The following is a 27,856-nucleotide window of genomic DNA, read 5'->3' as shown; positions in this document are numbered from 1 at the left end:
AACCATTGCCTAGGATCGCACAGTTTGATCAGGTAGGGAAGCCAGGATTGATCCAAATGTTCTGGTTTTACATAGTGCAATTCAGCCACTAGATGCATGTTTCACCTCCCCTACACCCACCTTACCTACACCTGCCCCCTCAACTGACACCATGCTGGTTTCAATGCGGCCCTCTGCCACATACACTACATAGTTTGCTCCCTGGGAAAATGTTTGCGACTGCGAGTACACATGCAATGGATCATAAGTAGTTTAACTGTAGTACACAGGTAGACACCCAAAGCAATCCTCGCTGCAGCATTTAAAGCCATCCTTAAGTCACAAAACATTATCGACCGCAATCACAGCACAATCTCTGGAAGATAGAAATGAAAGGACTCACCGCAGCAAGGTGTTTTATTTCTGCAAAGGTGTGTACCCTCTCGGGACAGCCGGCAATGGCATACCAGTGCCCGAGGTGCGGAGAGAACTCGCCTCAGCCTGGACACTTCTGTGCCCTGTATGTAGACTCTCAGAAGCGGCACTCGAGACCCACACCAGGGCGGAGGAGGGACGGCGAGGGCAGGCCCAGCGCATCACTGTCGCTGAAACGGATGCAATGGCAGCATCCGGGGCATTTCCTAGTATTGTAGTGCAAGCGAACAGAGGTGAGATTGTCCTGCGTGTTTGTTCGAGTTTGATCATGTCCCCCTCCAACATCACGCGGCACGATCTGTATTTCCTCCACTGGCTTCTAGGAAACACCCCGGGCCTGCAGGAGAGCGAGCCAGAGTTTATTTACTCACTCAGCTCGACAGGACTGAGAGCCCAGGAAAAACAAGCCTCTGCCTCGCATTTGGAGGATCAGTCGCTTTTCCGGCCCTGCAAAACAGCCTGACCTTTACAGCCGAAAAGAAGTACTTTTGGTTTGTAAGACAAAGGAGACATGTCTTCACAGCTTCTGGCAGGTTCCCATGAAATAGGAGAAGATGAAGCCATCTAGTCCATGCGATTGCGATGTGATTGTGTGCCACTTTTCTAAACTTCATGTAAATGATCTTTCTCTTACCTCGGCCTCTGGGCCCAATACCGGATGAAGGGGAGACGACGGTGCTCGCAATACAGAGCTGTGCAGAGCTGTGTTTGTGTTACACAGCGAGCCGAGCCAGCGTGCGTAACCAGATTGGTGTCACCCCATGATGGAGTGACACCCGGTTCGGTCCGCACCCCCCTAGTGACGCCGCTGCCTGAGGGCTCTGGCTAATAGTGGACGGTGGTGAGACCGCGGCGCGAGGGAGGAGGCACGGACAGTGGGCGGGCGAGAGGGATGAGGCACGGACAGTGGGCGGGCGGGCGGGAGGGAGAAGGCACGGACAACGGGAGGGAGGGCGTGGGATAAACAAGACGAGGCAGGCTCGGAGGAACTTAAGAGTTCATAGATAGGTTGGACAGCATCGAACACGGACAGTGGGCGGGCGGGAGGGAGAAGGCACGGACAGTGGGCGGGCGGGAGGGAGAACTTTGAGAAGGCACGGACAACGGGACGGCGAGAGGGAGGGTGTTTGGGGCGGGACTTAAAAAAAGGCACAGAAACGCCCCCGAATCGCGTGGTGACGGGGGAAACAGTGATGGACAACCATGTCTTCCAATGGCTAGCCTCCATTTATGGAGCTAGCCAATGGAAGAGCAGGCGGGACAAAGCCCCCGTGCTGTTCTAACATTAGATTTCACCTGCGCGAACGCTGCTGCGCAGCGAACGCCAGGCGAAACCTAAAAATATTGACGCTAGTTAAGGTTGTGTCTACCCTAGACCCTGGAGACTGGATGGTAGCTTTGGACTTGCAGGACGCTTATTTTCACATCCCCGTCCTGCCGACCCACCGGCGTTACCTGCGGTTCACGGTAGGCCACAAGCACTTTCAGTTTACCGTGCTCCCGTTTGGCTTTACCAGCGCCCCTTGGGTGTTCACAAAAGTGATGGCGGTGGTCGCAGCTTATCTGCGTAGATCAGGGGTTCCAGTCTTCCCATATCTCGATGACTGGCTGTTTAAGGTGTGCTCGCCCCAGGCTATCGTCTCCCACCTCCAGACTACAGCCGACCTCCTGCATTTGCTGGGGTTTTCCATCAATGTGCCGAAGGCACACCTGATTCCCTCTCAGAAGCTACTCTTCATCGGAGCAGTTCTGGACACGATGCAGTTTTGGATCTATCCTTCCGAACAGCGATACCTGGCTATTCGGGCTATGATTCCGATCTTTCAGCCTCTATCCTGGGTTTCGGTCAGGATGACCCTCCGGCTACTGGTCATGATGGGCCTCCTGCATCCTGCTGGTGGACCATATCAGATGGCATATACGGGCTCTGCAGTGGGACCTGCAGTTCCAGTGGGCACAACATCAGGGGAGCAAGGCAGATCCCTCTCCCTTCCTCAATCAGAGTTCACAGTGGTGATCGATGCATCACTTCTGGAATGGGGCGGCCATATGGGAGAGGCAGAGATCAGAGACCTCTGGTCTCTGGCGGAGTATGTGCTCCACATCAACCTTCCGGGGCTTCGGGCTAGTCGTCTTGCACTCAAAGCATTCCTTCCTTCTGTCCGGGGAAGAGTAGTGCAGGTGTTCACGGACAACACCACCGCCATGTGGTACTGCAACAAACAAGGCAGGGCGGGGTCATGGACCCAATGTCAGGAGGCCCTCCGCCTCTGGACATGGCTTGAACTTCAGGGCATATCCCTGATGGTTCAACACCTGGCAGGTTCCCTGAACGCCAGGGCAGACAAACTAAGCAACATGTGCATGATGGATCACAAATGGTGTCTTCAGTCGGAGGTGGTGCAAGGTCTCTTTCAGCAGTGGGGAGATCCTTGGTTAGATCTATTCGCCATCGAAGAGAACGAGCAAGGTCAGAGGTTCTGCTCGTTGGAATTCCCAAGGTGGCACTCGCTAGGCGGCACATTTCGTCACGAGTGGAGTTGCGGTTGTCTATATGCCATTCCGCCTATACCACTTCTGCCCAGAGTGCTGAAGAAGATCAAACGTGACCGGGCCAAGTCATTCTTGTGGCTCCAGCCTGGGCACGAAGAGTCTGGTATCCCGAGCTGCTCACCATGGCCATCGATCCTCTGATCAGACTGCCTCTTCGGGGGTGGTCCTCCACCTGAGCCTGTCCAGCCTCCACCTCCTTGCGTGGAGATTGAGCAGCGGCAGTTGACGTTGTGTGACCTGCCTCCCGAAGTCTGCGATAGTTATCTTGGCAGCCAGGCGTCACTCCACTAAGACGGTATACGCCTGCAGATGGAACAAATTTGTGACATGGTGCACAGCAAAGGCTGTGGATCTCCTTTCTGCCCCTATTTCTGAGGTTCACGTGTTCCTCCTTTCTTTGACCCAGCAGGACTCTGCTCTGGGCACTCTAAAAGGTTACTAATAACAAACAGGGATACTAGTGGTCTAGGAGGCTAGAGAAGAAATCACAGTGGCATAAAAAATGTCTTGTATCTTAATGATGTACGCAACATGGAAAAAGAGAAACCCATCAGCCCACCCAGTGGCGGAGCATCATCATCTGGGAGGGCCACTGGGTGGGCTGATGGGTTTCTCTTTTTCCATGTTGCGTATATCATTAAGATACAAGACCGTTTTAATGCCACTGTGATTTCTTCTCTAGCCTCCTACACCACTAGTATCCCTGTTTGTTTTTAGTATAGTTGGATTGGGGGATAGGATACTAGAGGGTCGGTAATCTCATTTCCCCTTGGACCCTTTATCTAAGTTTATGTTCACACTCTAAAAGGTTACCTTTCAGCCATTTCAGCCTTCCTTAGGCTTCCTGATCAGCCTTCTCTTTTCAAGTCCCCTGTTGTAAATCGCTTTCTTAGGGACATTACTTCTCTTTTTCCTCCGATTCCCTTTGTAATGCCCCAGTGGGACTTGAACTTGGTTCTTACATATCATATGTGTGCTCCCTTTGAGCCATTACAGAACTGTCCTCTCAGGCTTCTCACTTTGAAAACTGCCTTTCTGGTGGCCATCACCTCTGCACGCAGGGTGAGGGAGCTACAAGCTCTTTCTTCCAAGCCTCCTGAAGAACCGTGCATACCCACTTACTGGGTCTCGACAGCGGGGGAACCGCCGAAGTCTTCCATATCCTCGTTATATAGAAAAAGGAGGCACAGGAGCCTTCGTCTGCAGGAGGAACCAAGTTTTATTCGAATAGCCCTGGCTATGGAACAGAGTCCCAAGCTCGTTAGAAACAAGACAGAAGAGGCTGCTGTTTTACTCTGCAGCTTACAGGCCTTATATACACATTTCACACCTTGAGAAACCAGTTAGGATGGGGGCCGGTCGCCCGAGTCAGAATATAGTTACGCCATTCTTTGTTCAGGCAGGACGGTGCTGCAACAAATGGTGCAAAAGATTACGGACAGGTCTTGCAAAACAGGATATGCGCGTGAGAGAACAGACAGATCTTGAACAGCAGGATATGTGAAAGAAACAAGTTCTGGGACAGTGGTGTGACCAAATCTTGCGAAACAGGTTGGGTGTGTGCAGGAGTTCAGTCCGAGGGTGGTGAGGTCAATTCTTTGTTCTCTTTTTTGAAATTGGATCAACCACAAGGAGCAGGAAGGGCAGGGTGGTTGTGACAGTTAGAGTTTCATCAGACATCAGCAGAAAAGACCAGGAGGGTCGTGCAGAGGTGTTTGACACGAAATGGCAATACAAAGAATAATGGAGTCCTGACACAAGATAAATGCCGACAAGAAGGACACTGTTCCTCACTCCCCTTCTGGCTGTCCATCTGGACAAGGTAGTCTTTAGAACTAGACCTTCCTTTCTTCCCAAGGTGGTTACTTCTTTCCACATTGGCCAAACCATCCCTTTGCCCACCTTCTTTCCGCTTCTGCATCCTTCCAAAGAGGAGGAGAGGCTCCACTGTCTGGATCTAAAACATGCGCTTTCCTTCTACTTGGATCGCACCAAACAATTCCGGGTGGACGACCAGCTCTTTATCGCTTACGTGGGCGCTAAGAAAGGTCGGGCCGTGCACAAACGGACCATCTCCAGGTGGGTCATTCTGTGCATCAAGGCTTGCTAGATTTGGCAAAGAAGGAGCCTCCAGTGGGACTGCGCGCCCATTCCACCAGGGCGACGGCAGCCACCACTGCTTTGGGGCGGGGAGTCCCCCTTAACCCTTTGGATGCGTCGGACGGCTCACGGCCGTCCGACGCAATGGATGGCGTGTGCCGGGAACCTTCCGAATTGCGCACGCGTGAAATTTTTCCGCACTGTGGGAAATTTTGCGCGCATCCAAGGGGTTAATGACATCTGTCAGGCAGCTACGTGGGCATCTCTGCACACGTTCACCAGACACTACAGCCTGGACAGCCAAGTCCGGAGAGACAGCTTCTTTGGCTGTTCTGTTCTCCAGGACTTTCTGGAGTGAACTTAGTTCGCAGACCATCCTCCGGGGCTGGTATTGCTGGGATATCTATTCTAAGGTAAGGAATCTATAACTAACTTGTTTTTTTCAGATTAACAAGTTACTTCCCTTCGGTAACAATATATCTGTAAGAAACATAGGTTAGTTATAGATTCCTTACCGCCCTACCCATCCTCCCCGTACTGCAAACTGACTTCTAGGGTTAAGGACTTCCTTTCAGGGCCCTAGTTTTGTGCACCAGTGGTCAGTGTCTTGCATGGCTCTGCGCTTTTGGCCTGAAAAGTCGCGTATAGAACTGATGTCAGCATGCAAGGGTGACGTCTATATAGCTACTGCGACGTCATCTCTGAGACCACGACACCAACGTTGAACGCGGAGTCGACCGACGCCACCTTCCGACATGCAGGGGTACTGCTGACTAAAAACTTTCCAGATCCAGTCTGACGCCTGGAGGTAATTCTAAGGTAAGAAATATATAACTAACCTATGTTTCTTAGATATATTGTTACTGAAGGTAAGTAACTTGTTTGTTTCCACGTTTAATTGCTTTGTGCCATTAAGTACACATTGTAATAATGATCAACTGTCCAATTCAGCTGTCAGTGGCTTCTCTCCTCGTTTGGGTGACTCTAAGGACCACCAGTTAGATTCTGATATCATTTAGATTCTTAACTGGAATGTTGCTGGCCTTGCTAACAAAAGGATGTTAGGGCCTTTCACAATTTTGTATCTAATTTCAACATTGTGTGTCTACAAGAGACGAGGGATACAGTCTCAAATGTTTTCCTCAATGTGTTTCTTTTTTTCGTGTCCCTGCTGCTCCTTCTACTCATGGGGAGGGCAAGCGGTGGTCTTCTTATCTTGGTTTCATTAACACTTGTATGCACAGTATCCATGATCCACACCGGTTTGCCTAATTTGGCAGTTGTTTTGTTGAAATTTACTAGCTCTCTCAGTTTGTTAGTTGTTAATTTCTATAACCCTTCTTCCTTGTCTGGAATCCCTAGTGAAGTAGAGACGCTTAAAGGATCTTTTAATTCCCTGCCCACTTCTTGTCTGAGAAAAGTTTTGGCATCCGAGCTGGAGAATTAATTTGCACCCTCGTACGAACAGGTGTTTTTACCAGCCTTGGGGCATGGCTAATCCTTTTTTAGAGTATTTGCACTTTCCATATACCCCCATGTGGGATCTTATGACTTCTTTCCTGGATGAGTATGATTTAGTCTCTACCCGTGCTTCTGATTTTGCCACTTCCCCAGAAGGATATATTTCCACTTTTTTAGGTCGTGGTGCAAATAGTGTTATATATTTTTTTAAATTTTATTTCCCCACCTTTGATTTATTAGTAAAGTTTTAGTCACTTGGAGCAAATTGTGCGACCAAAATCCCATATCGGCTTCCTTTCATTGACCTCCTATCCATGAACGGCTGGTGCACTCAGCCTCACTTTGTGGGAGTCTCCGCTTGCAAAGTCATCATTTAAAATGGTGTGTTCTCATCCCAGAAGTATTCCGCAGAGATTTAATTAAGTCATGCCACACCGATATTGATTTGTGTTAAAATTCTACCTCTTCTGATACTGTTAATATAAATTATTTTGAAGTTAATAGTCGTAACATACATTCCATTTAACAGGTAAAAAATCAAGACCCTTTAACTGGTTTAATGCTAAATGTTCCAGGTTTCATCAGGTCCTCTTGGAGGCAGTGAAGACTATCCCCAGAAATCGTAGATGGGTTGCCTTGTATAAGAGCATTTTAGAGGAACAGAAGAGGTTGTCGAGAGAGGAGGCCTGGGAACAGTTATTGGCTGCCAGCTGTCTGGGAAAAATTTTGAATCTATTTATAACGTGCTCAATCCCTCACTTGTTAGTGGCCAAACCCACTTCCCTAAAGCTTCTATTATTTTGGTAGAATGAACAGGTTTGTAATGCTATTCAAGTGCTACCCTCAAACAAGGCCCTCTGTCCCAACGGTGTCCCGCTCGATGTGTATACCAATAGCATAGAGTTCTGGACACCCCTACTAACCCTATACTTAAATTCGGTTGCAAATTGTCACTTTCTGTAGCCTGTTCCACCTATGTGATTGTTCCCCTTTTCAAAAAAGGTAACCGCTCAGATACTAAGTGTTACTGGCCCATTTCTTTTTTTATCAGTTCCACAGTTAAGGTTGTAGTCCGCATTGTACTGAATAGGCTAGTGGGCTGGGCCATGGATCAGAATGTTTTTCTGATAATCAATATGGCTTCTGGTCTAGGAACCTTTGACCAGGGTCTTAACCTGTATCTGATTATAGGTAAATATACAATCGCAAAACAAAGGGCCTTCCAGCTTGCATTTTCTGTATTTAAGTACTGCATTTGAGATGGTCAACAGGGAGAAACTATGTACCGTCATGATGGGGAATGGGTCCAGATCCTCAGCTGGTTTCATTTTTGTGTGATCCTCACTTTAATTTGTCAGCCTCAGTTAGATTTGGAGATAGAGGAGAATGCAGTGAACACTTTAATCTAAATCGGGGGCATGGGGTGTTATCAAGGCTGTATTTTGGCCCCGTTTATATTTAGGCTGTACTTATACAGCTTATAGAAAACGGTTATCAAAGGTGGCAAGAACATGCCTAAAATTGGTCACAGTCCAATCCCTGTGCTGCTTTACGCAGACAACGCTTTACTTATCTCGCATACCGCCATAGGCCTAGACCACTTGCTTACTTTCTATGTGGATTTAAAGATAGCCTTAACTTAAGCACCAATTTTACAAAATCACGTTATGGTGATTGTTCTTCATGCTACTAAGACTAGATCGAATTAAAGGTAATTCCCTTAGCCGTGTCTCTGCATTCCTTTATTTTGGAGCATTCTTCGACTCCTCTTTATCTTGGTCTCCCCTGATAATAGTTAGGACATATGATCTCCAGGAGCATTGCTTCTGTGTTTGATTTTGCAACTAGGTTGGTCACAAAACCCTCAAGGCTATGTTAGAGATCTAGAAAGCGAAATTTGTTTCCATCGCAAGAACTGACTGCCTGGCTCTTGACTGAGCATCCAGTATTCTCTGGCTAAAGAAATATTAAAGACAGTTTTCTTAAGTTGGGCCGACCTGAGATTTTTCATCATCCAGAAAATGTAGTTGTATAAGAAATCACCTGGACAAAGAGGGCATTGGACAGAAAATGAGGGAGCTCTATCTGCTAGGAATAGAACAACTTTTGGAGCTTTTTACCTGATCCAGACGACTTTTTAAAATTGAACTGTATCTTCCTTATCACATGCCTGATTGCCATCGATTTCTTTAGATACATTTCACATTAAATTCCTTACATCAGCTGTTAGCTGTGCCTAGAGGTAGTTCATTTGGTTCTGCTTTTTCCCCCAAGTAGATACGATAACATTTCAGGACATGTTGCACTTTATCATGTTTTGCTTTTTTTACAAAAGATTACGTAAGTCTTTTATTGTAACCCTATTTGCTAACATGCGTTTTGCACAAGTTCGACCCGCCCTGTTAATTTTAAACAAGATATGTTTACTTGTTTTAATATAGCTAACTTTTTGTCAGGCCCCGTTTGTTTGCGAAAGACTTTATTTAATGCATGATGTGCTTTTTTTGTATTTTCGCTTAGTGTTGATATTGTAAACGTTTTTAATTTTATTTTAGATGTTTTTAATGTATTTATCTATGTGGGCTTTTATCAGTTTTTTTGTTGTAAAAAACGATTTAAGATATATATAGATACACTGGTCAGAAATGTTTCTACCTCTGATACTTATTTTAGCATTTGAAAACAGCCCAACCTTAAAACCTTTAATCTGACTGGATGTTGAATTTTCGTATGAGAAGCAAGCACTCTGAATTTTTCATAGGCTTGTTTGAATTCCCAGCGTCTTTGCAAAAGCTCTAAAATACTTCTGGGTAGATTTTTAAAGAAAAATCTGCTGTATCAATGGATTTTAGTTGGATTGCCTTATGTACAATCTTTTCTTCAATACTGAAGTCTTGCTTTTGTGCATGGTTTGTCGCTATCTTTGGCTGCGTGAATTGCACTTTGTGCTCTATAGCAATGGTAAGATCAGTATGTCAGTCTTTGAGGAATGTACTGTACATGGGTTTTGTGATTTCTTCAATTATATAGACCCTGTTCAAATATGTTTCTGCCCCCCTCCCCCCACTCCAGTCTCAAGTTTGATCGGAATGGTTTTCCAAGTCTTCCAATTTGAATTTAGTTGAAATCCTCTATTACTGTAACTCAAGCATAGACTTTTATTATGGTAGCATGAGAATCGCCTACAGCTGAAAGTCTTTGTTCTAATTTCTCACATCTGTCTCCTAGCCATGGCATTTTCTTTTAATAGTATCTAATACGAGACTGCTTGTCTGACTAATTAGACCTGATCCTGATTAGACGGCCCACCGCTCGGTTTCGTAATGAGAAAAAGGGAATTTGTTTATTCTTGAAAGAAAATAATTCAGGTAGTCCTATATCGTAAGTCTGAGTGGTAGAATGATAGGTGTGAGGAATGAAAATTTGCCTAACAACATGAAGGTAAATTTCAATTCTATTAGGGACACGGATCCGAGGATTATGCTTTATCTTCCTTCACTTTAATATCCTTTCTTAAAAGAGCAGCCTTTTTAACATTCCAGAAACAATTATTTTCTCATGATCACCAGGAAAACATCAACAGATTACGAGTCCTTCTTCATTGTCCATGAGTCCCATATAGTCCTTCCTCATTTCTGGGCTCCCTCTTTCTGCGCATGAATCATGCCATCAGTTTCGCATCAGGCGTCCTGTTTTGATCCATTGTTTCCTGCAAAGACACACCAGGTCAGAAAAGCTCTGATCGAATTTCCTCCAAACACTTCACAAAACAATACACACTTTTATTAGGCGGAGAACATGAACACAAAGACAGCAATACATTCAATTGTAATCATTGTAATGATAACAGCCTTACTTACTCCGATACGGGGAGGGTCTGCATCAAGACTAATGCCGAGTGGGATAATCCTCGCCTCCATGTTCTTAATAAAATTGAAAGTTACCTTCACGTTGTTAGGCAAATGTTTATTCTATGTCCAGACTGGAGGCAAGGATTATGCTAGTTCAAAGCCTACTCCACACCATCTGAGCAACCTCCACCACTGGCTTGAAATGGGAATTTTTGATGTCCAGTTGGAGGACCAGTCTGCCACTCGTATCAGGGCCTCCTTACACGCCCCCAGACCAAAGGCTTTCGAGGCCATAGCTCCCCTTACAGAATGTGCCCCGAACTTCTTAGTGTCTATGCCGGCTTCTTGCAGAACCCAGCGGACCCACCGAGCTATGGTGGGAGAAGAAACCGCCTTATATGGCTTTTTCAAAGCAATGAGTTGCTGTCTTTCGCCCGGAGGGTGGACCTCTTGAGTCATTTCTTCATAGGCCCTCAGGCAGCGTGCAGCGCATATCTTGGGAGAGTCCAGGAATGAAGGGTAAGCGATTGTACGCATATTCAACTTGGCACGTTGACATACGGTAAACACTACCCCTTCTGGGGAAAACACTTGCAGAAATGTCTAAGGCTCACACACCTGAGATCTACCTACAGGAGAGCAAGTAAAGCAGCATAGCCAATTTTGCCAAAAGTTCCTTTGGGGATAGGTACCTGTACGATTGCTAGGACTGAAAATGTTCAGGACTAAATTTACATCCCTCAGAACTGAACAGCGTGGCTCTGGAGGAAGGGAAAGACTGATTCTGCGCAACAGCCGACAAACAAAGGGGTGTTCCCCCACCATGGTTCCATATATTGGAGCATGCCCTGCTGAAATGGCAGATCTAATTGCTTGGATCGAGCGGTAGGCCAAGCCATCCTATGCCAGGTCGGACAAGAAATGTAATACCTGCACTATATCAGTGACCACCGGATCCAGGTTCCGTCGAATACACCAACAAACCCATCTAGTCCAGGCAGAGTGGTAACGTTTGTTGGTACTGTCCGCCCATACCTTGAACAGAGTGGCCTGGGAGCGACCAGCGTTGCCTGTAATCCGTCAATCCATTAACTGGAGGGAACCCTTTGATACTAGGAAATGCGGGCCTGGTCCGGATTCAACAGAATAAGGAAGGAGGGATAGTCGGATTGGAGAATCCCAAGAAAGTTCCAGAAGAACCGGAAACTAAACTGGCGACCTCCACGTGGACGTTACCTTGTCCATGTCCGCTGCCTGCTAGTGGATCAGAGCTGATGACTGAGTGATCATCGAGAATGGTGGAAAGACATAGCCCCTTTCCTGGCTCCAGTCCTGGAGAAAAGTGTCCATGGCCACTGCCTGTGGGTTTGGTCTCCAACTGAAGAAGCGGGGACGCTGGTGGTCCAAATGAGATGCAAACAAGTCGATCAATGATGGGCCCCACTAGGCTAAGAGCCACCTGAAGATCCAGCTACACAGGCTGGAATCGTGAAGGAGTCCCGAGTGCCAATCAGCCACTTGATTGGCTTGACCTGGGAGATATTACACATGACAGAGATGTGATGCTCCAGGCAGAGGTTCCTGAACTCCTTCGACAAGTCCGCCAGATCCTGGATCTAGTACCCCCTAGGTGGTTGATATATCTCACCGCCAAGACATTGTCCATCTTTAGGAGTACACAGGATTGGATCCTGTCCTTGGTCCAACAGTGTACTGCGAATGACCCCGCCAAGAGCTTTAGACATTTTATGTGTAGATCCTGTTCTTCTAAATACCAACTTCGTACTGTGGAGAATTTCCCACAACGGGGACCCCAGACCGACCTGCTGAAATTCGATGACCTGATCAGGAACGGAACCGAATATGGCTCTTCCGTTCCACGCCTCCATATGGTTTAACCACCATGCGATCTCCTCTCTGGCCTCCTATGTTAGGTGTACTGATTGGGTGTACGTCAAGCCCCTCTACAGGTGGTGTGTCTTTAGGCGTTGCAAGGCTCCGTAATGAAGCGGGCCCGGAAAAATTGCCTGGATGGAGGAGGAGAGGATGCTTACCAGGCGAGTGATTTTTCAGAGAGACGTCTAGGGTCTGACCAGCGTCAGACGCAATTTGTGACATCATCTTCCAAGAAGGAAGGCTGAGCAATGCCGACGTGGAGTCCACAACGAATCCCAAGAAAGTTGCCCCCTGGGTGGGAGGAGTGACTTTTTCTCGTTGGTCACACACCCCAGGCTTTGCAGGAGATCTACTGAGATCTGAAGGCAGGCAACCAACTTCCTGGGGCATTGGACAATGAGTAACATGTCATCCAGGTAAACAATTAGGCGAATGACATGTGCCCTGAGAAACTATATTGCTGGCTTGAGTATCTTGGTAAAGCCCCACGACGCCGAGGACCAGCCAGAAGGGAGCGTAGTGACCTTGAAGATCTGTTTGCGCCATCGGAATTGCAGGAGCCTGCGATGGGGAGGGAAAGTTGTAATGAGCGGGCAGTCGTGCTTCAAATCGAGGCACACCATCCAATCTGATGGAAGCAGGACATCTCTGAGGAGGTAAACTCCCTCCATTTTGAAGTGTTGGTACACCAGCCACTTGTTGAAGTCTTGGAGGTTGATGAACGGGTGGCGGGAGCCGTTGGACTTGTCAACCAAAAAGATGTCGCGTAAGAAACCTTTGGGGTGTAGGCCCGAGCAACAGATGGCTCCTTTGTGCAGAAGCGCTGAAGCGCTACGGTGTGAAACCTGAAAAGGGCAATTGTAGAATTCTATATGAAAGCCCTGCACCGTCTGCAATACCTACGTATCCGAGGTGATGGAGGCACAGGCTGCGTGGAAATCCGCCAAGTGCCCCTAACCTGGAACTGAGCAGAGGGAAGAACACGTACCATTGGAGTTGGCACTGCCTGGCTGATATGGGGTGTTACCCTGAAACCAGTCCCAGGATACTTGTTCCCGGTCTGGTTCAGGCAGGATATTGCTTGGCAGTTTCGGCTGGACCGTTCCCATGAGACACAGTGTCAAGACTGATTTGTAAATATAGCTGTGTCTGAACTGGGGTGGCGAAGTGAGCTAAAGAATGATGATGGATTCAACGCAGATCTGTGATTGGGGGTGAGTGTTCGAAAAGTTTCAGCACTCTATCCATCATCTCCTTGTGTTTGCTTTGTTCGCCCTAAGTTGGCAGGATATGCCAAGACGGGAGTCCTTTGCTCACCTTTGCCGCTGGATTCCAGCTAGCCTGGCTGATGAGGGGTGTTAACCCAAACCGGTCCCAGGATGCTTGTTTCTGGTCCAGGGAAGACATGGCTTGGCTGTTCGGGCTGGACTCTTCCCATGAGGCACAAACTGATTTGCATATAGCTGTGTCTGAACTGGGGTGGCAAAGTGAGCTAAAGAATGAGGATGGATTCAACCCAGATCTGTGACTGGGGGTGAGTGTTTGAAAAGTTTCAGACTCCGTCCATCATCTCCTTATGTTTGCTTTGTCCTCTGTATCCACCTTGACCTCTGAAGCGTTGGCCGCACCCGGAGCCTTGTCCCTGGGGAGGGGTTTGGTATGAAGGGCAGTTAGCTGAGATGCCCCTGCTTCGGTCAGCCCCCTGGAAAACCCACGGTTTAAAATTCTTTTGATATTGGCTTGCACCTTATCTGGCGAGGTGAAGGTCGCCACACACTTTCCAAGGTCCTTGACGAAGGGGTCTACGAAGAGACCCCCTAGTGCCCACTCTCTCCCACCTCCAAGGAGGCCAGATGTCCTAATTTGGAATGAGCTTAATGAGTAAGGAGAGCCGACGCTCCGTTGAAGGGGCGCAGTTGGCATTACCCATAAAAATTACAGCATGCTGCTCCCAGTCTGAGAGAATTTCTGTGGAGATTAAAGCTCTTGAAATTTTGGCCATGGGACCTATGGCCTCTAGTAACTTATCTTGGCATGAGCTCCATGGGAAGAGCGGAAGCCTGCCTGATGAGGGTCTAAGAATTTGGTGTCTTCTATGAGGGTGCAAAAAGGTTTAGCGATGTGTGCCTCTAATACATTGGCTAGGAGTGGCAGAAGCGATATTGGCCCATAGTTAGCCAACCTCTGCGGGTCAACCCCTTGTTTTTTCTGGAGCAGGATGATTACTGCTTCTTTGAAGGCTAGTGGGACTGTCCCTTGACTAAGGGATAGGTTGAGTAGGGAGAGGATATTTTCTGGAAATACGGAGCAAATGGCTTTTTGTATGTGAGGGGGACAGATGTCATTTGGGGAGCCTGTTTTAACTTTATCAAGAAGTTCCAAGATCTGTTCATTGCTCAGGCAGGAGAGGGTGGCCTCTAGGAGGTGTTGTTGATTCCAGGTGTTTCCATCACTTTACTTTTGTTAGGGTCAATGGAAACCTGAATGTTCTTAATTTTTTCAAAGAAAAAAGAATTTAGTTCATTACATAGCTTCTGTGTGGGAGGGATGGGGGGGCCACACGCTCTGGGTTGGCTATCTCTCTTACGGTGTTGAAGATGTCTTTCGTTTTGTTGTTCGAGTTTAGTATTTGTTAGAGAAGAACATCTTTTTAGCCTCTAGAACGGCTTTTTTATAGGTCACAAGTTTAGTGTAATCTATAAAATGACCTAATGACTTTCAGGGAGCTACAAAAACTGCTGGTTTACCTAATATGGAAGACAGGATGATATAGGATGTCATCCATGAAGCCTATGTTGCCCTCTGCTGAGCTATGTTTTGAAGCACAGTTGCAGAGGATAGTTGGCTGACACCTGTCTGTAGAAGCAGACTTTGCCCTGCTAGATGTTGGAAGGAACGCAGTTATTATGGCTTTAAAAATGTAACCAAAAAGCCTGATAGGTACGCTACATCGACTACTGCCAATGGCCAGATAGTTCTTGGAATGTTGCTAAGAGAAGACTGACTAAAGCGCTATATGCCTCCTGTCTCGCAGTTGGTAGATGTTAGAGATCATGGAGGGGTTGCAAGATGCCAATTCTTGGCCCCTTTCTATTTGTTTGTCTCGAAACAGGACTTAGCAAGATATAAACTAAATAACAGGCATTAAGTGGTATACTGCACAGACTCTGACCACTGAGAGCACACAAAAAGACATGATGTAGGCCGACCTTCTCATAAATTCAGGGTCTCTCAAGAGTTCGTTGAGTGTCCCTCGGATTGTTTTATCGATTTTTTTCTTTGAATTTCTCACATTATTCAGTTGATTTGCTGATTTTATGTAGGTATTTCTGAAACATATATTTCATGTACCCATGAAGCCTCTCTTGCAATCCGGCAGAGTGTCAGGTAAACTTGTAACATTTGCTGGAAATAAGTTTGGACATGTCATGTAAGTCGCACGAGTAAGTGAAACGCATTGGAGCCCGAGAAAGATAAGCAACTGCAGGCTGTGGGATGATAACAGTGACATAATCCTCCAGACCTTTCGCAAAATGACGCATTTACTGAATATGCATACAGATTTGGTTGTAACATTGTGTATATAATTGTCATTGTTTCTTCTGTAAAAATCTGTATTGTGAGGTAGTAGTGCAAAATTGAAAAATCATTGAAACCTTTTTAAAAATTAAACAAAAAGTCAAAACAGAGCAAAATACTGATCATATTTTCTGGAGAAAAGTAAACGAAGGCATAGAGAAAAATACAATTTGGAATAATGGTGTTGCTCAGTATTTAGTGGCGTGCATGTCTTTACACGTGCTAGCAATAGGTTCAGCAACCACGATCATTTGTCAGTAATACTAATATTGTGGGGCACTTTAGGAGATATGCACGTATTTATTTCATTTTACCGTTATGTTCTTTGTGCCGTAATAACATTTTTTGGTATGGCTCAGATCTTGAGCGCAATAGTCTGCTTCAAGTTTGCTTTCAACTTTGTTTCTTTAACTGATGTTACTTTTATCACTTTATAGGACTACTATGCTGCAGGTTATTATGGTGAGTCGGATCCAGTCGTATCATCACCTACTGAAAGTGTCACTGAACCATCAACTTTTATAGACGATGAAGCGGTAAGGCGAATGATCATACCACTAATTACCATAGCATATCACATGCATTAGCTGTTTGTTTTCAACACAATGTTGTGCAATAGATAGAATTCCCATTTTGCCACACTGCCTTTTTCAAGCATTAACATTGCTAATGGGTAATTCTACTGCAGCGGTATCCATTTAAAGCTGTATGAAACTCTTGCTATGTGCCAGGAGTCGATACCTACCTTATAATGTAAGTGAAGCTAAACAAGACCCCTCCAAAATGTCTTTTCGAAAACCCTTGAGAGCAGCATGACTGTTTCGGTTATTTTTTCACTAATGTTGCCAAAATTGTCACCTATTAATAAATGGCAAGGAGTCTCCCCAGATTTTGACAACTGTTCTTCTGGTAGACGGCTGACATATCCTGGTGAATGTTATAACCAGGAAGTCCACATCGTGGTTCAAATTTGTTAATCCCCTGAAGACGGGGTCCCAAGAGGGGGTACCACAGGGGCTCTGTTGAAAAAGTTTGGTGACCCAGCACGCCTTAACTGAGGTCCTCAATTCCTTTTATTGCTGGTCCGCAAAGTTGCAGGTTTGGCTGAGCAGTAGGCACCTGCAGAGTGAGCTTTTAAGGAGAACGGTCCAGTCCCTTTGACTCCTCTGAGGGAGTTTCACAAAAGTTTTTTTTCGACAAGTGTGACTTAATACCTGAAATGTGTATAATGTTTATTTCGGGGGAAACCCACATACATAGAATACATTTACAGCTACATTTCATCATTTCAGTATAAAATTTAAAATAAAAAACATGACATTGTAAATTTCTATACATAAAATCTTTAAAATGTAAAGTTCTTCAGTTGCTCTCTGTCTTACCCGTCAAGCAGGGAATACATATTTTCACACAGAAGAAACAATTTAGTTAGTATTATCTGTTCCTAAAATCCGTAGAGCATCACAGTAGGCAATGAAAACTATTCTGTAAATGATAAATAAAAGCACTGGAAATGTCCTTCTATATAAGGCCATAATCTGCAGGAGAAGCCAAGGCATCAACAATCTGCAGGAGCTTGCCATTTATTGCAAAACCTATTCACTAGTTAAATCCCATGCCTGAATTATACTTAAATTGATCTTGCTTGTGTTGGTTCTGTCCAATTCAAGAACTGCTTGATGACCAAAGTTAATTTGAAATTGAAAAATCTTCTAGTCAATTATTATTTCTGAGCCGGTGTTGGCAGTGTTCTAATCGCACCCCTAAATAATCAGTCATTTACTTGTTCTAGAACAGTAACCCCCAGCTTCACCCCCCCACCAACAAACACACACACACACACCCACTAAAAGACATGTGAGGATGAAAAGCCACAGATTTGGTTTTTGTGACATTTATTTATTTATTGAAAGGGTTTTATATAGCGCTGGCTAGACCCGAAGGTATCAGAGCGCTTTACATGAGAATCAACAATGTAACAGAAAAAGATCAACAATCATACAATACATCAAAAAATAGGCAATACATTAGGAGAGGAGAGAAAGGAGAGAGAAAAGTAGTGGAGGGGGCAGGGGAGGTGAGAAAGGGATGATAAGGGAAGAGACAACAAGGAGAGACGAAAGGAAGTCTGTCTAAAGACCGACTGGGTAGGTGACGACCAAGGAGGGAATCCACGGCCCATCTCCCCTATAGCTAAACCAGGTAGCTCCATCGGGCATCAGACAAAATAGTTCAGTCTCAACACATTGAGAGAAGGAGAGACATAAATAGAGGGAGGGTGCGGGAAGAGACGACAGGAGAGACGAAAGGAAGTCTGTCTAAAGACCGACTGGGTAGGTGACGTCCAAGGACGGGAATCTCTGAACTGTCTCCCCTATAGCTAAACCAGGTAGCTCCATCGGGCATCGTACAAAATAGTTCAGTCTCAGTACATTTAGAGAGGAGAGAAGGAGAGACATAAATAGAAGGAGGGTGCGGTAAGAGATGACAGGAGAGATCCATGGTAGACTTCAATATTATTAGCGTGTTGTTCGCAAAGAGTGGAACAGGAATTTTCTGACCAGCCCCACTTGGGCGAATCATTGTTACAACCAGAAAGCATATAATTCACCATATATATACATATATATATATATATATATATATATATATATATATATATATATATATATATATATATATATATATATATATATATATATATTGAAGTAGGGTTAATACGGTTCCTTGTGGGCCCCCCGCAGTACGATGCTAATGTGATCCATTGATTTCACCTTTCTGCCCCATCTTACTTGTGCCTAATCAGCACTATAAAGATGTATTATTCGGACAATAAGGTAGCATTCCCAAGTCTGATTACAGACCATCATTCTACCCAAGGTATCATGTCAAGCAGTGCCCTTAGGTCAACAAACACAACATACAGAGATGACCCATGTTCATTACAACTACTTCCCATAAGATTAGAATAAATCTAAAGACCTGGCCAATAGTACTCGCGTGAGTTCTAACGATTGCCTGAAGGTGTGATAACACATTTTCCCTTCATCCGCACTTTAGCCAATACTTGCATACTAAATATCTTTTGAGCATTATCAATCAGGCTTATTGGCTTGTAGTTGGTGTGGTTATCCTTGTCTTCTTTCTTACAGAGAGTTATTATTTATGCACCCCTCTGTGTCTTGGGTATCTCCTTTCCCCTACCAATAGCATTAGATAGCACATTCAAGAGAAACCCCGATACATTGGCTCTGACCGAATGAGATTGCTTGGTATACAGTCCAATCCCAGTGCTTTCCCAACTTTCAAGGTCTCTGTTGCCGCTAACATGTCCTCCATAGTGAAAGAGACTGGGGGAATTTACAGGAAAATTATCAAATCACTGAACTGTGATTTCACCTCACCTGCATATTCTTGTCTTACCCTGCAACGTATAAAGATTTGTAATTGTTATGAGACCTCGGGTTGAATGTAAAAGTTTTCATCCCTTGTTGTTTTAGAAGTGCCTTCTGTGATCGTATGCTAAAATGTCTTGCTGTCCTTCATTCTTGCAGCGGCGACCAGATCAAGCCGATTTACTTCCTCAAATTTCCTTTTGGCTATACTCTTGGCTAATCTATACTCTTCCTGTCTGCAGTTATCAATTCTTTGTTGCCATACCTGTTAGCTGTAATCAGTTTTAATGTGGCTTGTCTACATGTTTTATCATAACAGAGTGTTTATTTTGGCTTATATGGTTGTAGCTTATACATTAATAGAACAACCTCCTGAGAACTTCAATTAATGAATTAAAGATGTTTATAATTGGGGGCTCCTCCAAGGGCTACCTTCATAAGGATCAAGGTATCAATGACTAAGGAATAAATGTTAACAATTGTGGTCAAATTTGTCATGATGGTGAGCCACTTGGCACATCATCTATTGTTGGAATAAAATATTGGAGCCTCCTGCGTGTAATTTGCTTCCATACTGTTCACTAGAGGGATGTTCCTCAGAGAGCGGGACAAAGCATTGTAATCTCTCACTTCTGTTTACTACCATCATGTCATACATATTTCTCCATAGTCGAAGATCAAGTAGTATTTAGTCAATTTTGCTCTTATACATTGCCCTTCTAAAGGTGTATGCAGCTCCCCTATCTGATGAGGAGCAGCCGTTCAAAGCCAGCAAGCCAAGAAACAACTTGAGATGCTACTGTTGTCCACTTTTTTAAAGGTGGTACAGTTAGCATAGGAATGCCCCTGTGCCTATTTATGGTACCACCCTGAAATGTTGAAGTAACTTGCACTTAGTAACATAACAAAAACATTGTGAATCGGGTTTTTTGCGAGATGCTATTTTTATGTAAAATGTACTATGAGTCTACGGATGGATAAAAGGTGTTGTAGAATTCAACTCACCACTTAAACTTTCCCTGTATGCACTTAGTTTGGTAGACATAGATCTTCTTAACTTTCCACTGCATACTAAGTCACTTCTTGCATGGAGACATCTCTCTGGTTGTTTGAGGTTTTACTAGCCACTTCAGCCGTTGCTGCATCCATATTCGATTTACAGATGAAAGTGAGGGATGCACTTGTCTATTTCCTTGAATAGGCAAGTTCCCCAAGCAGATCGAAACCTATTTTGGGTTGCTAGTGTTCTGGTTCAGGACAGTCCTGGCTTGGCAGCTCAAGTTGTACTGTTCCTACTGGAGCAGGGTCAAGACCGATTTGCCTATGGCTGGGTCCAAACTGAGGTGGGATGATTGTCAAAAGAAAGATCAGTGGACTGCTACCCTGAGCAATTGCCTGTGGTTAATACTTATTGTCAGTACTCCTCCCATGACTTTTTGTGTCTTTGCCAAAATGCTTGTGGCCAAGTCTGTTTTCTCCACCTGCTAGTATATCACATGGCCTCAGGTATTTTCTTACTAGGAAAATTCATAAGGGTTTTCGTAGCAGTCAAAACCTCCAAATTCCTTGAGCATTAATTTTAGCCCTGAAACCCTCTTCTGCCTCCTCTGTTCTAGAATATGTTAATATAGATGATCAGGCTTGCTGGGCCCTGTGATTAGCTTTGATGCACAGCTCTTGCACGGACCCCTTTTCTAGGCGCTGGATGGTGGTGTGACCAGGTTACTACGTATTCAGCTTGATTAGAGGGCACCTATCACCAATCTGGATGAGAGTAAAAGAGAAGTGAGGCCACCTCTGTCCCCTTGACATGTTCGCTGCATACCAAATGGTATTATGGCAAAGCCTATCCAGGAAGATGTTGGGGGAGGAGAAGAGTCTGTCATGGTGAAGTGGCTGGGTTCCTGAGTGACGTCTCTGCCATCTCCACAGCTGAGGTCCAATGGGTTTGCTGGATCATTTTGGCGAGGAAGAGCTTTAGGTGTAAGCTTACAAATAATCAGTGCTGTGGACAAAGCTGTCTTCATGCCCTAATATGCCCCTTCAGCATTGTGAGCATGGATCCGCTAGAGTCTAGGTGTTTGCTAGGAGCACACTGAATTGGGTAGTAGTAGTCATAGAATATACTTTATTTATTATTTATTTTAGTAATTTTATATAGCGCTAGCATGACCCGAGGGTATCGGAGCGCTTTACAGAGTAAACATTGCAAAGATAAAAAACTAGACAAGAGACAAGAGAAAGATATAAAAATAATGCAGGGGTCAGCTTCGTAGTCGAGGGAACATCTGTTTCGTAGTCTCGCTGACATGATGATGGAGCAGTAATTAAGAGTCTGTTACCCCACTCTGAATGCTCCTATTGACTCCCTTTTGAATTTTACAAAGGAGGGAATCATTCTGATGTGGGGGGAATGGAGTTCCAGATTTTGGGCGCGCTTCCATTGAAGGAACTAGTCGCAGTTTTTATTTTCTGAGTTTTTGGCAGGATGAGAAGGAGGGAGTTTGAGCTTTTGAGGTTCCTGGCCTGACCAGCTTTTTTGAGTTTGGCCGCCAGGTATTCGGGTTTGCCGGTATGTAGGGCTTTATGAGTGAGGCGCGCTACTCTGAAGCTGATCCTCATTTCAACTGGGAGCCACTTAAGTTCACTGAGTGCAGGAGAGATATGGTCAAATTTCTTGATTCCGAAGACCATTCTGGCTGCCGCATTCAGAGGTGTTTTGATGGGAGCTAGGTGTGACTTTGCAATTCCTGAGAGGACTGTGTTCCCATAGTCCAGCCTTGACAGTACCAGTGTTTGAGTGGCCTGTTTGAGATCACCAGGCGGAGTGAAGGGTTTTATTTTGTTCAGGAGTTAAGGAAGGCGCTTTAAGCCGAATTCTAGATGTGTCTGGTCATGTCTAGTTTCGGGTCTAGTGTGATGCCTAGTGATTTGACAGAGTCAGCTAGGGTGAGATTCCTGTTGAGCACATCTACGGCTTTTAGCCATTCAGCAATTTGAGGGTTCTCCTCCTTGTTTGAAATGAGAAGTATCTCGGTTTTGTCGGGGTTTACTTTAAGATGATTCGCAGACAGCCAGTGTTGGACATCATTCAGTAAGTCATTGAGTCTTTAAATGTCACTGAGGGAGGAGGTTTCCAGATATCGGAGTGTCGTTTGCGTAAAGATGGAAATGGATGTTGGCTGCTCTGAGTAGTTTGGTGAGGGGTTACATGTAGATGTTAGAGTTGCAGGGAGAGCACTGAGCCTTGAAGGACTCCCTTGTTGTTAGGGTGAGAGTCAGAAGCAAAGTTTTTGATTTATATTTTTTGAGTGCGATTGTGTAGGAATGAGGAAAACCATTGGAGGACTGCTTCACCAAGACCGGATCTTTCTTGGAGAGCCTAATGAGGAGTTTGTTGTCTACTGTGTCAAATGCTGCCGATAGGTCAAGGAGAATGAGGAGGCAGCATTGATCAGAGTCTAGTGAGTGGTGGATATCGTCTATGATGTTGAGAAACGCGGTTTCTGTGCTGCAGCCTTTTCTGAAGCCAAATTGGTGGGAGTCCAAGAGGTTCATGTTATCCAGGTGTTGGGTAAGCTGTTGGAGTAGGCACTTTTCTAGGATTTTGGAAAGAAGGGGGAGGTTTGATACAGGTCTAAAGTTATTCAAATCCGTCGTATCAAGGCCAGGTTTTTTTTAACAGGGGTGTGACTTGATCTACTTTAAGGCAGTCTGGAACGTCTCCATTTTCCATGGAGCTGTTTATTATTGTACACCAAAGCAGTGCTAGGGCGTGCCCCAGTTTTTGGTTAGTAGGGGCGGAATGGGGTCAAGGACATGGAAAGAGGGTTTGGAAGTGGAGATCGGTGCGATTATCTCTTGTTCTTGGATGGGGCGGAAACTTAGCCAAGAATTGGAGGAGGGGCAAGGAGCGACAACGGCCGCCCCGGGCGTGGTGCTCTTGGTGGGTCGAGTGTTAATGGTATCCAGGGAGAGTTCGATCTTAGTGATCTTGTCGTTAAAGAATTTGGCGAAGTTGTCACAAAGATCGTTGGACGCCAAAATTGAGGAGGCCACAGGCTTGGAGGTTTGTTGCCTAATGATGCGGTAGAGCTCTCTAGGTCTTATTTTTTGCGCTTTCCAGCGCAGAGCAAAAAAACGCAGATTTCTTGTTTTAGATGTGATTGTTGAATTCCCTGCGGGTTGTTTTGAGTTGTTCGCGGAGAGAGGAGGTAGGGTTCTTCCTCCAGCTTCTTTTTATCGCCCCTAAGTTTCTCATTTTGGCATTCGAGTCCGTGTTGGTAGTGGAGAGGTGGTCATTGGGGCAGGGCAGGAGCGAGCTTATCCTTTCTTTGAGGACTTCCATGGGAATCTGAGAGAGGTTTCGGACCCATTTGGGGGGGGTCTTGCAATGGTGGTTGAGAGAGAATTTGTTGGTTGATATGGAGTAGGATCATGTGGTGGTCCGACCAGTCCACGGGGAGTACGTGTTCGATCGAGATTGCGTCTCGTTTGGCTATGATTGCATCTAATGTAGCTTCTTTGTAGTGCGTCTCCTCTGTGCAATGTTGGGTTAGATTATTGTCACCGTGATGATTGGATAGCATTTGAATTAGCGGATTATGTGTTTCATTCCATCGCAGGTTAAGGTCACCAAGAATTAAATTATTGGAGTCTCCAAGAGCACAGTGAGCAATCAGGTCGGATAGTTGTTCCCCAAAAGCTGTGGTGTTGCCCGGTGGGTGATAGAAAAGGTGACAGAGTAGTGTTCCATTATCTTTGGTCTTTATGTTTGCGGTAAGGCATTCAAAGGTGTTGTATTTGCACAAGTCTATTTTAATGATGAAGATGTTGTCTTTACGGATGATGGCTACTCCACCCCCTCGTTGGTCTTTTCTGTTTTTGTTGATAATGGAAAAATCTGGGGGCACAAGCATGTCTAAGCATGGTGAGGAGAGCTCATTGAGCCAGGTCTCCGTGATGAACACAATGTCAACGTCCTGCGAGGGAATGGCTTCTGCTAGTTCGGTTGCCTGAATGGATACCGATCTGCAGTTGATGAGCATGCAGTTGGTGGAAAACTCTTTAGAGCTAGGGTTCAATTCCTTGGGTGCTCTGGGAACGGAGGTGAGGAAAGGCGGTCTGGGGAGTTTAGTGCACGGAGGGTCTCTTCCGAGACCCGTGATCACTTGGATCTTGGATTTAGGGGAGACAGAGGGGGGTGTGTCGTAAGAGGAGGATATATTGGCTGCTTCTTTGTCAGACATCGCGGTTTCGGTTCTTGTAGGTCTAGAGGAGACTGGCTCAATGTCATTATTTGGATGAATCTGAGCTCTAGTGCCGCGGGCTGTGTTTCTTAGGGTTTTTTGTGACAATTCCTCCTTCATTCTAGGGGGTCTCTGTACCTGTGTCACGGGGATTTCAACGGGCCTAGAGGGGCACTGGTGGTGGAGGGAGTTGGATGGAGAGGGTGAACTGGTGGGGTATTGTTGGGGCCTTCGGACCTTGTCGAGGTTGGTGAGGATTTCGTTCAGGCCCCGGGAAATGGTTTCTAACTGGTTTTCTAGTGAAGCGAGATGCTGCGCCATGGTGTTGTGTGCAGGGGTGAGGTCATCAAGGGGCGGGTTGGCCAGAGTAGTGACGGTCGTGTTTATGCTCAGATGTCTATTGCTACTGGTGTAGAGCATGTTGTTTCCTTTTTGTACCCCAGGAGGAGGGTGCGTTGTGCCATGGCGTGAAATTGACCTTCTAAGATCTGGGTGAGTTCTAGTGTTATTGGGGGACGAAGGCGGCCGAGCGGGTTCAAGGAGAAGTGGAGGCTGGGTCAAAATAGGAGAACAGGTTTGTCGTCCTTTTGAGAGTTGGCGGACATTCTCTATGGAGGTGCTGGAGTGGGGGGTGTCTCTGGGGTGTCGAGAAGAGGAGGAGTGGGAAGCGGCAGGGACAGTTTGGAAACCCTGGTGGGGACGGTTATCTGTTGGTGGGTGCTGGGCCAAGAAGAAACTAGGGATGCGCGGAAGAGCAGAGTATGGGGAAGAGGGAGTCGAAAGCCTCTAGATTCTCATTGTTTGCCTGAATCAGGACAGTACTGTTAGTGTAGATGGTCACAGCAGTGCTCCCACCCCTCGGCGAACAGTTACTTTTTAGAATCCTAAAGGCTGCCAAATGTCTTCTTGTGCCCATATTGCGACAGATGGGCACAATCCATTTGCGGCATAGGTTACTGTACTCTGAGCAGAAGAGCATTACATGTTTTTCGTCCTCTTTGCTCAACCACACGCAGAGCATGTTGCAAGATCTCGATTTAAATGCCATTTGCTTGTGAAAGATAGTAGAGGAAGAGATCCATGTTAAAAGTGTAAACATAGGCTCCTTGATAGGGGCGGGGATATAAGATCCAAACACGGCTCATACATTGGAAATGACTTAAAATCTAAAAACATGTCTGTCAAACACCCGCTCGGGCTGATTGTTAAATACCTCTCATTTATAAAAGTCCAATAGTGAGCTTTTATCATCTTGAGATCACTTTTACGAATTGCAGTTGGCTCATCTTAATGGCCCTGCCTGCAGAGTTTACCCAACCAATCTGAAATAAATTTAACCCAAGGTATATTCCTTGCTCCTGGGATTTTTAATAATATTAAAGAGTCTCTATACGTTCCGAGTTCTGGTGTAGTCCGTAGTCAGATCCAATAGGTGATAGTTTTTAAAACAACCAGATCAGCAATTCTTTTCATTCCTACGTCAAAAAACATAGGAGTAAGGGGTGAGCACAATGGGAGGTAGAGCAATTTCCTAATAAATGTATTTTCCGCTGATATCAAAAAGTGAGTCAGCATATCCCCAGATCTCGGCCCCATATAGTGCTGCGCCCGAAGGCTTTTGCTCAATAGACTTCCAGGGTGGGTGAGACTAAACGTGGTGTTGTTCGGTTATAAAATTTTACAATGACATTGGATCTATGCTCAATTGTTGAAACACTTTTCTTCAACTGGCTTGTCCACATGAGGTTATCCATCAGTCTTGCACCCAATTAATCAAAGGTATGTACTCTTTCTATAATCTCTCTACCTGCACTAACAGAGCAACATTTCTTTTTGGTCTTCTCAAAGACCATATACTTGGTTTTATTTACATTCAGCTCTAATCCTCTAGAGTTACAGAAACTTAAAAACTTGTCAATTAAAATCTGGAGACCCATGGGTGTTTTAGAGATCAAAAGGGAGTCGTCCGCAAATAATAAAATAGGAATCTTCTTGCCGTTCAGGGCTGGTGAGTCATTCCTAGATTGCTCTAAAAGTGCTACCACGTCATTAATATATATAGAGAATAAAGTGGGTGCCAGTACACAGCCCTGTCGGACTCCTCTTTTAATGGGAATAAGTTCTGTCAATTCTCCCTTCGGGCCCCAGCGGACTTGTGCATAATTATTTGAGTGTTGTTTCTTCATTAAATATACACAATTCCTGGGGGCCCCCTTTCAATCAAAGTCTGCCATAATCTTTGTCTAGGAATGAAATTGAACGCTGCTCTAAGATCAATAAAAGCCACATAAATTTTCTGATTTTGTAGAAGAACATGTTTCCAATAGAAAATAGAAAATCTGAACTATTGTGCTGACCTTTATCCTAAAACCAGCCTGGTGGGGAGACAATATTTCATTTGAATTTACCCAATCGAGAAGCCTTTCCAAAATCTGTTTAGAACATTTTTAGGGTGCATTATCGATAAGGCTAATGGGCTTATAATTTGATGGGTTGCTCGCGATTCCCTTTTTGTAGATTGCTATGATTTCAGCCCCAAGCCAGGAGTCCAGTACCATACCCCGCTGCTATTGCATTAGCCAGTAGATTTTTATTTACAGAGCACATCAGGGGTTTTGATTTATATAAGTCTCCCAGAATTTTATCTGGACCAGGAGCTTTAGCAGATTTTAGGAAATTGATCGCTCTACTAGTGTTGTCAAGACTAAAAGTAATCGGGGTAATGGGATCCAAAGCTATAGAGGCATCAGCATTGTCAGTGCTAGTACATGGATCATGCAAATCCACAGACACATAAAAGGTAGAGAAATGTGACACCCATTTATCAGGTAAGATATTGTAATTGTGTAATTTAAACTTATCTGCCTTTGATTCAGTCACAAGGTGCCAAAATAATATAATGTCATTAATCTTACTGGCATCCAAGATTTTCTCCAAAGATTATTATCCCAACTTTTCTTTGCCTTTGTCGTGGCTCCACTGTAGTAGATCTTGTTTCACTAATCTTAGCCCGGTCACCCTCAATTACCGCCTTTCTTAGCGATGTTTTGGCTATTTTACACCCTGTATCGCACCATTTTTCTTCCTTAACAGGGTTCAAATTCACACTGGCCACCTTCTTATACAGGGCCGCTCTCATCTCTTCAAATAAGCCAGCGTGTATATTAAAAATAGGAATTTCTTCCTTGCCAAGTATCACATATCCTACCAAATGCTTAGTGACAAGTCTATAGATCTGCCTATATAGTTCTTGATTAGACATTACGTTTGGCCATGAGACTTATCGGCGATTGTTTGTTACAAGGGGAGCAGGTACAATAGTTGTACAGAAATGTGCTCCTCGTCTCAACAAATCACC

At 45.1% G+C, this 27,856-nt stretch overlaps 1 protein-coding gene across 2 annotated transcripts in view; it reads left to right on the top strand.

Annotated features, from left to right (window-relative positions):
• Nucleotides 1–27,856, top strand: part of PRCC (proline rich mitotic checkpoint control factor) — a 157,340-nt gene that overhangs the window by 83,122 nt on the left and 46,362 nt on the right. For both annotated transcript variants that reach the window (XM_086945020.1, XM_086945021.1), the window contains exon 4: nucleotides 16,292–16,390. In XM_086945020.1, the coding sequence (XP_086801146.1) occupies nucleotides 16,292–16,390 (99 nt within the window). The remainder of the gene's footprint in view (nucleotides 1–16,291; nucleotides 16,391–27,856) is intronic.

The sequence above is a fragment of the Lissotriton vulgaris genome, chromosome 12, assembly GCF_964263255.1.
Source record: "Lissotriton vulgaris chromosome 12, aLisVul1.2, whole genome shotgun sequence".
NCBI lineage: Eukaryota > Metazoa > Chordata > Amphibia > Caudata > Salamandridae > Lissotriton > Lissotriton vulgaris.
Note: the sequence above shows the minus strand (reverse complement) of the source record. Positions and strands in the feature narration are given on the sequence as shown.